The sequence below is a fragment of the Ischnura elegans genome, chromosome 3 (genome assembly GCF_921293095.1).
Source record: "Ischnura elegans chromosome 3, ioIscEleg1.1, whole genome shotgun sequence".
Lineage (NCBI taxonomy): Eukaryota > Metazoa > Arthropoda > Insecta > Odonata > Coenagrionidae > Ischnura > Ischnura elegans.
This window is the reverse complement of record NC_060248.1, coordinates 87,699,675-87,712,301: the sequence shown is the minus strand read 5'-3', so window position 1 is coordinate 87,712,301 and position 12,627 is coordinate 87,699,675. Positions and strand designations below refer to the sequence as shown.

The following is a 12,627-nucleotide window of genomic DNA, read 5'->3' as shown; positions in this document are numbered from 1 at the left end:
ACGAAAGATTTATCCAGGCAAATACCTATCGTGCGAAATAAAAATAAGTGATTTTGGTGTTCAACCATTAAACCGAAAGTTATTAGCAACAATTTTAATACTGTTCACGCAAAGATATCGTGTGACGGTTCAATTTAAAGTCTGCAAAATCTATCAGATTAAAACATGTAAGGCTGTAATAGTAAGAAATTTACACTCCTTTATTGCTCATATACATTTAATTTTGAAATTGAAGAGAGGTACCACACATCGCTCACATGATTACTGAGGGGAAAATGTATTAGACTATTGCTTTACTTAAATAAAAGTTTGAAGTAATATTTTCATTCATGAATCGTCCAAGAATTTCCATTCACTGATACATATGACGGGCGTCTCAAAAGTCTCTCACTAAGTTTTCCTTGATAGTTTTTGGGCCCTCATCGACAAAGGCCGGGCAATAATCGCTTTGAAAGACTTTTTGTGCAAAATTTTAACGCATTATTTAAAGATTTTTCTAGCAATACACTTTGTTTTCTTAATATTTCTTCAAATTATTTTTAGTGATTTCACTTCCTGAAACATTTACTTCTACGGAATATTGCATAGCTTTGTGCGTGCGTTAAACGATATTCATACTTAATGATGGTAAATTTTCGGTGGTAATCATAATATAAAGGCGGTTCATCACCATATTAGTTAATAAATGCTCTCAATGTTCGCAAATAATAAATTTGGAATCTAAGAACAAATAAAAAGAATATTACGCTTAAGTTCTAAAAAATAGGATCACACTAACATTTTAATCTTCTTTTCTAGCTTTTTGGATAACCTACCGTCCAAGCGAAGGCCAATTTAATGATATCTTAAACGTTACAATACCCGTGGAATGACTCTTTTGTTCGTGATAAAAAGGATTTGTCCGTGTTATATAGATTCCATGGATGAAAGAAAGCCATAAATTTTAAGATATCTAGAGTTCATTCATTAAAACTGATATATAGAGTCATTAATACTAGTGTCACTCATCTTCGGAGAAGTAACTAGGCTATAATCAACCGAAGTTTGTTCCTTATAAACAAAGAAAAGCAATGAAGTCACTCAAAAATGCATTGGTTCCCAATGGTGTAAAGAGCTGCGAGGTAACTATTAATTAATTAGGTAGTGAGACACGCTGGCGCGAGGAAAAAATCGTTGAAGGACAGGAGGAAGGGAATAACGGCAAAGGGAGGCCCAGGGTGATATGTAGCAAGTGCTGAGGTATGTAAAATAAAATAATTATATCAGTGTTAAAAGATTTTCCGATTGAAGAAATAAGTGTTGAGCTGCTTAAAATCGATTCGGATCGCAAAACGTAAAGATGGATGGATGGACGTAACGCTTGAGATCTCGTCCAAAGTACAGATCGATTTACAATGTTTGTTTACGAGATATTACCCCGTTTCCGAAAAAAACACCGTAAACCGTTCTGTACCTGTGACGAGGTCTTAAATGTTACGACTATTTGAGTCTATGTTCCCATTTCATATCTACGTTCCTTGTTAAATCTTCGGATTCCTGTCTCATGATGACGATTACCAAATGTTACTAATATTATTTATTTAATTTTTCATTTAGTATATTTATAGACGATACTACTATAACAAGTATGAGCGTATTTAAAGGTTAGACCCGTGAAAAAAGGGCTCCTAGTGTTCTTAATTATTTAATTATGAGCGTACTCATATTAACATAGAGTTTTATCGGTGAAGAGAGGCTGGGTACTTTTATAACTACTCTAAGTGAAGATATAATTCTTCCAAATTCCAAAAGACGATTCTGGTTTGTCGATCAGTATTTTTTATCCTTGCGAGTTATGTGGAGGATTTTATTTTATTTCCAAGAACCTCGATTGCATTTATCTCACATACCATGTTATGAACTCCAGAACCTCCATTGATCGTCTTTCAATAGCATACCAACTTCACGGAACCTATTCTCAAAGAAATTCTTCGGAGGGAGTCAATGAAAGAGTGGAACGTATATAAATGATTTCACGGAGTCCATTGCAAAAACTATTTCACTTCGGTATCTCCTTTTTGGGTTCCCATCTTTCACAATGCATTGCGAGTTCTCCGGACAGCGTCTTAGGAAGGAGCTCCAGGGAAACCGTATATTCAGCTGGTGACTTACGACCGACAGCTTTGGATTCAAAGATTTATGCTTCACAAAATACAGACGTCAAGATAAAATTTATTTCATGATCGAAATATAACAGACCCCAGAACTGGTCCTGCGATTTTATTTCATATATCCTTGTAACTTTCAGGAGGAAAAAATTGAGTTTACAGAAAATAAGTGGGAAAAATAAAATCTCCGCTTTTCAGTCAATAAAAAAAGGTTAGGAAAAATAAAGAGATGCAAGTCATATATACCCTTCATTGTTAACCGGACCCTCTCCTTTATAGTTTTAGTGGATACGATGAGAGATATTCGGCAATCGTACACTTGGCATGTACCATTAAATAGTTGTCAGAAAAATATCCTGCTAGGTAAAGAAACCTTTGGATTTTAGTAACGACTGGAAAGAGTTCGTCCATTCCATGAAAAAATTGATCCAAAAACAAATGCTTTAGACGATTCACCAATTTTTATTTCTCAATGAATTTAGCAAAAATATACAGTAGCTCATTGCTCTTGTTACTCTTACTCGCAGTTCTGATGTATTTTTATAAATATGTAGCACCATATCGTACAGCTTTCAATTATTACTCGAATGCGCAATTTTTTCCTCAAATTAATCTTCAATATATATTAAACGGGCCATAAAACGACCAAGGAAAGAATAATTGATTGAAAATCAGCAAGAAAAATCTACGAAAGCATAATACGAAGGAAAGTGATTTGAATGAAGAGCCTAGGAGGAGAACCAAATGAGGAAAGTGGAGGGAAAAGAGGGTAGAGAAATACCTGGTGCCGGCGTTAGCCTACCCTTAACGACGAACAAGGGATTTTGTACCATATGAAGGAAGACATGCTGTGCTCAAAACGTTCAGGCAGTATTAACATTGTAATCGGGATTCCAAAGAATAATATCCCATATAGACAGGATATGAGCCCTTGAAGTGGAAGGAAAGCACTTTGCCCATCAAACCCGATTGCATCTGGATTAATATTGACCGTATCTATATAAATCCAAACGCTAAAGTATTAAACTAACAATTTCAAAATACTAAACTAAATGCTACCAAAAATTAAGGTAAAACCGAAAGTAATATTATACTTGCAAGACACGGGCGATGTTCCTCTTACAACAATATTCTTCGCAATTGAAAACACTTACTTATAACTTCAACCCGAAAGTTGATTTGAATAGATGGCGATAAAGTTAACACCGGATTTTTTATCGTTCCTTTATATTAATACCAGATAAATCATTTGCACAAAAAAGGCCTATTTAAATTAACGACAAATGCATATTGGGAGAAAAAAGATTTATTGAACGCTTGCATAAAAAAGCGGTATACGAACTTTCTCTGATGCTACTCGCAAAAATAAAAACAAAATTGATCCTTTATTTTTAGCGAGACCTTGTGCTAAGTATAGCAGAACTTAATGAAATTGATATTCTCAGGGGTAACTCTCTGTAGGTCCATCATAAAGATAAAATTAAAACAAGTGAAAAGCTTCGTAAAATCCAGACAAGAATTATTAGCACGACCGCTTGGTTTCCCTAAATAGGTCATCTACACGCACTATGAATTCCAATGCCTCTACGTAAGAGATTTTCTATTTCATATAACTTACACCCTCAAACGTGCAAGAATGTTCAACATAAACTTTAACACTAGTTTCCTCCTCCGAAAATCCTAGGCAACGTTTCCCAAAACCAGAAGCCCTGATTAATCCTCAGAGTTATCCGGTGGGATTAACCGATGAAGTTAGCTACGCTCGCCGCAATATCCACAGTTTATCCTGGTGTGGTCTGAAAATAACTGGTCAGAGAAAAATCTATCAGTTAGAAGTTAATTAACAGAGTTATAAAAATAGCAATTATGTCATCGTTAATCTCAAATTAAGTATATTCCCTAGGGTCACATAAATTCGTAATGTTGCCGTGATATCTTCAACTTATGATAATTACCATGCTAACCCAGTCATTTTCCAATTCACTTTAGCAAAATAAACTCTTTAAATACTATGCTCAAATTATCTATTAATATTATGCACGATATAATACCACCATATAATTGTTGTAAATTCCAAGAAAATTTTTGCATAAGCGGATGCAAAAACCAAAAGCCTAATTTGGCTAATTAGCATTGAAAATAATTTTTCTTTTCAGAAAAACTATGAAACAAACAGGAATTTAAGTGGACTGCATACGGAAAGAATGTATTTTACTGTATTATGATATTATTCTAATTTTTTTCTTATTTTACTTATTTGAAATTATTTCTCATAAAAATTATTTTTAACTACTAGCATAGTTGTATTTTAGAAATTTATGGCTAGCTTACGCAATAATTGCACAAAGACAGCTATTAGGCTTCAAGTGAAGTAAGCCAATGATAGGCTTCTCAACGGCTTTGAAAACTAATTTTTGAATAAACTTCGCCCAGCTTTGGTGTTAAAACACATCACGTTCATCTCTGGTTAACCATGTTCTTGCCTGAGCTCTTGGTAAGCCACCCATGGAATTTTAGGTGGACGCTCTGGCGCGGACATTAATGAGCGAATCGCTTCTCGGATTGCTGTGAATGACGCGACCGCTCGTCGCGCCGCCCGTGGCGGTGGCCAGGAATCTTCACGGGCGGAACGGGCCGCGGCCGCACCGCAGGCGGAAGGTCTGGCCGGACGGAATACCTCTAGGTTTCCATGACATGCTTTTGTTTCCTCCCTGCCCTATTCTAACAATTACGTGAATGTAACGCGATGCGGGAGTCTATTAATCCACTTAGAGCGTTGTCCGTCTCCGCTGGAAAAACTAGCGTAAGATAGCAATTTTTCTAAAATTTTCCCGGACGATGAGAATTAATATTTCACTTATGTTAGCGCTAAAAAAATTATAAAATAACCAGCAAAGATTTTGGCAGCTGATATAATTACAAGTTATTTGACGGGTATTTAACTAGAGGAATTATGTAATTACCATGATAAGGGCATACTCTAATGAAATTTACACGCTGGTATGAATTTGCGAAATTCGAACTCAGAAAATTAAGAGGAAATATTTTAGAATAACTATTGTGTAAAGGTTATTGTCAAAATTATCCATATATTTTTATTTAATACGAATTCTGCCAATATAATTACACCAGATATATATTTACTGCATATATCATGTCAAATATTAAAATTAAATAGGATAAATTTCAAGCTATGTAGGTAGCGTTGAAATTAACTTTCGAAAAATATAAAGACGAGGCTAATTAAAAGGGGTGATTCACTATGTAAAAGAGCATAATTATCCAATTACCATTACACTAGATATAACTACATAAAATATTGGTATATTTGTCGCTTAAAAGAATCTTTGTTCGGAATAATCATAGTACCTACCTATACTAAAGCAATTTTATTCTATTTTTTTTCAGTAAAACAAACCTCTCCCTATAGGAAGAGAGTTTCTGAGATAAAAGAGTAAAATACGACGCATAAAAAAATTCTATTACACCAAAAGCCACAGCCTTTCATAGCTCTGGGTCTGCACCATCGCCGCTAAGATTACATCCTATGCACTCCAAAGGGCTTCGTGTTTAATGACTAAAACATACATTCCTATTCAGATAGAGTATCCATTAGGTAACTTTACTTCCGGCATATATCTCCGGTAGGATGGCGTGATGTTTTCAGGTCTAAGGTACAAACTACTTTGGAGAAGGTACAATTTCGCGGTTTACTGTATCGTACGGCGCACAAGCCTCTTCCGAAAACATAACACTTCCTCACGGGTATGACAGTTACTATTGTGGTAACTTTATCTTTGTATTTCGTATCCTAAATGAGAGGTGACCTCGCAAAAACCATGCAGCAATGCTATCATTGCAGCATAATACACATAGAGTTAGCACTATATGAAAAAAATAACATTTTCGCCAGAGTAAATCTGAATTTAAAATTCCTTAACGCAGAATAACTGGAGCAGGCCTGGTGAAATGAAAATTCAACCTTATATCTGCAGAATTCGGCAGTGTAGTTGCCAATATAATACAACACGTTGGTTAAAATTTATTCATTAAAAGGCTCATCAGGAAACCGAAATAAATTGAATTCTTACTATCTCAAGAAAAACGAAGTCTAAACCTGAACATTTTCGAGTCTTTTACCCTCCGAGGAAGGTGGTAATGCCACCGAAAATTCAGTTATTAATGTGAGTAGGTTTGAAATAATACGAAAGTCAAAAACCTTTGAACAGGATTAATAGGTTGAACCTTTCGCGGTCCATGATGCCCTGCGGTATTCTCTGGGGTGTACCCGCTTCACATTTTGGATATCTAGCCAACAATTTTGCCTCCGCTACTAAATGATACATTTCTTACGCGTCGATTTAATCGTCAACGTGGTGGCGGTGGGTGAAAGGTTGAGGGTAGATGTGGGGTTTTCGCGGAATTTCTTCATTTATTTTTAAATGACTGGAAGCCAGGACAATCTAATGGTCTGTCCTTGGTCTCAGTCAGTTTTGATCAGGGCTAGGCAAAATAAAGGTCGAGGAATATTTAAATTTCAAAATACCGCTCTAAATGTATTTGAAATTCAAAATAAAAAGTATCTTTGAATTGGGTTTTGATAAACGAACTAGAAAATAGTATTTTAAATACCTTTTAAAATTCAAAAATATATTTGTATGGAAACTAAGAGATCTTTAATAAATATTACCTGCCTTAGCACATTATGGATAGTTGCACACATTAAGAAAACACATGAAGAAATGGCTGATTTACACGGGGCACGGAATTGCGCAGGTTAGAACTGCATTAATTTCTAAAATGACGTGGAATTGCGCGAATGCATGAACGAAATTAGAACAGAGGCTATTTTGCCATCTCACGGCCACGCATGTATTCTAACAATTCACCGCTTTGCAGGACGCAATTTTGACTGCGCCTTTGTACACACGTCAGATTGTGCAAGTGCGTGCCCCGTGTAAAACGGCCTTAACGAAAACGAAGTAATCTCTTACGCATAATGTTATAGAAGTGTTATCAGAGCTACTTAAAAAGTATTTTGCAAATGTATTTTTCATTTTAGAATGAGCACATTCCAAAAATCTGTATTTGAAATACAAAATACAAGATGTATTCAGGTCGTGTTTTTGAAATACCAAATACAAATTAAAAAATGCATTTCAAATTTGTATTTATTGTATTCAAAATACTGCCTATCCCTGACATGGGGGAGGACTGAAGTAGTGGAGACGAAACTATTCCAAACTATGACGCGGTTACACCCAAAAAGGAACATCACTGGACTCTGCAGCATTGCGGATGCGGCGATTGGATGAAAGTCTTACTATCCAGACGACGCGATGGTGGAGAGATAGAAGCTGAGCATTTCGCATCCTTGTTCCACTTCCTGGTTGTCCGTCCCACCAGCGTCGGTGCGGAAATCCTCTTGCCCTGAACCCTGGATTGCTCTCCTTCATGGACCGAGGAAGCGGACACGGGATCAACTTCGCTCAAGCCCCTAAGTCGTGTCACGTGGCTACCGCTCACAGATTCCTGGCCCGCCAATAGCAGCATTCTTTTTCGTCCTCGATTTAAAGCACACTCGAAAAAATTCAGACAGACAAATCACCAGCATACCATCATAGTGTTGCTATCATGCATCGAATAGTAGAATGTTGAAGAAGCTTTATTGCAGACTTAAAGCGTAAAAAACTAGATCTCTATCCATAGAATATAAAAAATCTAGTACGGAAAATATTTAGGTACACTTTCAGTAGCAAAAAAAGTGACTGGCGCAGTATGTTTTTACTTTATAATGATGTAGCTCTTTAGCTATGATAATATCTGGAAACAAATTCAGGAATAATATGCACTACAGTATGCTTTTTCTGGTATAATAACTTTAGTTGAGACTCTATGATTTTTTTAACCTAATCCCAGCCAAATCACCGTTTCCAACCACTGCGCGTCACCTCCTTTAATAATTATCAGACGATGGACCACTGTAGTGATTCACTATTAGGAGAGAACGGTCGAGAGACGTGCGAATTCGTCGTCAAAAGGAGTCATCAATTTTAAATACACTAATGAAAACATTTCCCATGAAAAATAATTTAGTTTTCCCTGTATTCAAATCCGAATCTCCCGATTTACAGTCACGGAAGCTACTAGAAACACAACTAAGGTGATCTGCCTCCAAGGTGAATTAAATACTAGGGTTTTCCAAACAAGATGACTGCGCTTCAAATTCACATTAAAGCACAGAAGCCGGAAATCGTGTAAAATATGTCACTCCTAAGTGTCTGAGAGAAAAACTCTACTAATTCGTTTTTTTAGTTGTATGAAAATTTGCAAAATGCCAAATAATTCTGTGAGGGAGTAATTTTGTTACATTATCCCTTTTCAGCACAATGGGAGTATTAAAAAGGGACAAAAAATGCTGCTGAAAAAATTAGCAAAGAAAGAAAATAATTTCACTTTGTACAGCTCAGTTTAAATTTCATGCTAAAATATATATACATATCGACAATAAAAAATATTAAAAATTTGGGCTCCTCAAAACAGGTATGTTCATTTTTAATGTTAATTATAATCAGAGTACTTTAAAACGTTGGGTGCCGCATCAAATTTTGGGCTACAGAAGATAAAAAGGGAGGCTTTGCTTACACAAAATAATAAATAATTAACATTTGACTTTGCTGAATACTTAATAATAATAGCTATGGCGTTATAGAAAATATCAAAAGTATAGTGGTATTCCATTATAGAGGATATTTTATACATGCCCCCACGCGTAAATTTATTTTATGGACTGATGAAAAAATGCATATTCTTACAATAGCCTTAAATTTCACTCATGAACTTGGAGATGTTTGAGCGTAAATTTTTAGCGCATCAAAAATGAGACGTAGATGCAGCTGCAAGGTAAAATAGATCGTCCCTGACTCTAGCCTTGGAAACAATTAATTTTTGATAAAAATTTGGAAAAAAATTAATTTTGGATAGGAATTAAATAAGAAAAGACATTCTAAGAAGAAAAAATAGTTGGGCATAACAAATATCCAGCATTTGATATTGTAATTTTTTAAATTCATGTTTTAAAACGTTCACCACTGTACGCTCCAAATGAGTTATATGAGTCTCGACAGTTTTTTCTTTAAGTACCACGTGTTATTACTCAATTTTGGGATAGTATTTTCTCTTTCGCACCGGATATGATGAGAGACGGTAGATTATAAATACTAGTGATTCTGTTGCTGTTCTGGTTAAAAAAATTACTTTTAAATAGGTTTATTAGACGCTTTATATTCTCATTACGCTACCTCGACGTAAGGCGTGAGCACAAGTTGAACACTACATATCACCCTGGACGCATGTAATAGTTCAGGGGCAATGAGAAGAACCGACTATTATGGGCAAGAAGTTTCATTGAACAGTGCTTCTGCCGCATTATGCTAGCTCCCTCTGGGATCGAGCTCCCCTATTGGCCTTAATTCAACAACGCAAGTAATGGAAAGTAATTGAGATTTGTCGTTTTTACGCTCAGTGACTTAGGGACGACTCCTATTGGTCGTCGTTAATGGAAATTGAGTTCATTAGGCTGAGTTATCCGCTTCGGTCCATGGGATACGCCAAGTATAATTCACAATCGTGGATTGGAAGGGTTCGTATTCGGAATGAGTGGTGGTTCTGGCAATGAGCCCTGAGAAATCCCAGCAGCTGTCACTTGATAGATTTATTTTCCAAGGCCATTCAGAGTGAGTGCTCCGATCTGGGAAAACGATTATGAAAAAATAACGCATAAATTCGTTAAAAGTAACGATTTTAGTTCAATTTTGATCTGATAAAAAACTAAAATTTGATTCTTTTCTTGGCCTAGTTTCAAAGATAATTCATCTGTAAAAAACGAGCGCGTACGAAGATTTACTTCGTTTTGACAGCTCTAAAAATATCAGAATTTACTACATTATGATGTGAGAAAATCACATTTTTGACGAAAATCGGAGATTTAGAAAGGGTATTGATGTTGAAAGGCAAAATACAATTTTTTCCTGCAAACAATGTATGAAGAGCAGAGGAGATTTTGGAATAGAAAAATAATAGTTGATAGTAATTTTATACAAGCACCCAATAGTCAATTGAAGCTGAGACACTCTAGCTTTAATTTCATGTGGCAAAAATTACCATAATGGTAAAATAACAGCAGCCATTATCGAGGATTATCTTGAAAATAGTAAGTGGTGAGGATAATACGGTCGGTTGCTATTAAGTTTTGGTCTTAGATTGAATTGCGGAATATTTCAAATCTGTCGCGTAATCGACGACGAAATGCAAGGTAATTTTTATAGGAAAAAAATTTTCCTGGATAAATTATCAAACCCAAAACCTCTAACTCAGTAGATCCCTGCACATATTGCTATGATATACAGGCTGCTGGACTCTCTTTGAAGCATTAACGAGGGTTATTCTTAGGTTGCATATTCAATTTACCATCGGCTTTTTCATCGGGAATGTAAAATTTTTTAATGGGAAAAATCTCCCATGTCCTTGCTGTAAATTAGACTGAATTAAATAAAAGGATTTAAGTTAAGGGGGGCAACAGAAAAAGGCAGTGTATAGGATTTAGGAGAAGGAAGCTATATTATACCGTAGGAGTACTATTTAGTATTAAAGTGCATCTGGATACTCACCTCTGGGGACACATCTGTGGCATTAGCACTGGAAACGAATTCTCTGAGGAATCCATCCAACTCGGTGCCTTCAATGTAGCCGTTACCTGTGAAAATACGATAAATAGAATTGCTATTAAAAACTATGAATTGCTTTTATCATATCATTTTAATTTCATAAAATTACATGTGAGCAATTTGAAATATAATATACATCATATTACTAATTGAAAACGAGGAGCGTGATGGATATTAAATGTTTATTTATTTATTAGATAAGTGTATATTTCACATTTAAATGAATGCTGAAAATTTAATGACTGGAAAAACTAAATTTGTTGGTTCTTTTTCAGGTGATTCCAATGCATTTCCAAAGGAATTATACATAACTTGCGAGAACTTGGCAAGGAATCGAAGCCTTAGTGAGATGTATTTCATCATACTACTACTACTATTTTATGTATACAACCAAATGTGATAACAAAGAAATCCGCATTAACAAGATGCTGCAATTATGTAAATACATTTATATGTATCAGTGGCAGCATGAAAATCAACAAGAAATTTATCCAATTAGATAAATCGCCATCCATATGAGATTATGGAAGAAGTTTTTCCTTTTTTGTTGAGTTTTGATAAGCAATAGATAATTAGACATTTTAAAATAATATAATTTAAAATAACAGCTTTTTGCAAGAAGAACTTTGTGTTTCATCTGAATGACGGACTTACTTGCATAAATGCCTATAATAGTATTAAGAATAAATCCTTCACTTAAAAAGTAGCGAGCACTTCGGTATTGCTGATAAAGCCCTCCAAAGTTTCAAAGAGAATGCTGTAAAGATTGAAAAAATGCATAAAATAGGTACACTTAGTAGTATCCAGATTTACTAAAAACAATATTTACAGCAACCTACATTGGTATAACAAAACCAAAACAGATGGAAAAATGGAGTATATTGTTCGCAATGCATGGGCGATCGTGAAATTTTACACCCACTTGTGGCGACAATGGAAAAAACTTCTGCGCTGGCATTGCTTTCGCGCAATATCAAGTACAGGGGAGGGTGAGGGTGAAAAATATTCGCAGTGGGTGTGGTAACCCTGTTGGGATACCCTTGGGACCTGGGGACCCCTGGAATATCCTGCAAAGAATTCCAGCTGCGCCACTGGAGAGGAAAGTTGTCCTTTTTTTCTCCTCCCCTGGGAATTATGACCATAAAACCTCAGCGCGTCCTTTCTCTGGCAGTAATGGGCACGTCTTCCGGGGTCCCGGGAAGCAGCGGCAGCGTTCCATACGTTTAGGATTCAGGGCTTGCGATGAAAGAATGCGGTTGCTCATCGCGAAGGAAGGAGCTAAATTACTAACCCACGGAGAAAAAAATACTTTTGTTTTTTTTTAAGGTTGCGGAGCCAATTCAGGGACGAAAGCAATGTTAATTTCACACTCTGCTCTCGGACACGGTTTCTTTCATACTCGGGCAAACACTGCAGCCTTCCGCATTGCATGCCCCCCCACTATTTTTTTGCCTATTCAGGGGGGTAAAGTAATGTGAATTTCACACTCTGTGCTTGGATTGCAATGTACTTTAAGGCATAACGTTAATTTAGGACACAAATTCTAAATCCGCCCAGATGGAAAGCTTTCGTAAATAACACGTTGCCTTGAATGTTCAAGAAGCATGGAAAACTCTGATATATAATGTAGGCTTGATTTCAGTTAGCTTTGATTTCAGTAGCTGCAGTCGATGGGAAAATACCTTAACTAACACTGATCAGTACAACCAACAATTAGCTGTACTTGAAATTTTGAAAAGGTCAAGAATGGGTTT

General features: G+C 35.9%; 1 protein-coding gene across 3 annotated transcripts in view; it reads right to left on the bottom strand.

Moving 5' to 3' along the window:
• The window catches only part of LOC124156120 (calbindin-32), a 262,639-nt gene that overhangs the window by 74,345 nt on the left and 175,667 nt on the right, over positions 1-12,627 (bottom strand). For all 3 annotated transcript variants that reach the window (XM_046530454.1, XM_046530456.1, XM_046530455.1), the window contains one exon: positions 10,817-10,902. In XM_046530454.1, the coding sequence (XP_046386410.1) occupies positions 10,817-10,902 (86 nt within the window). The remainder of the gene's footprint in view (positions 1-10,816; positions 10,903-12,627) is intronic.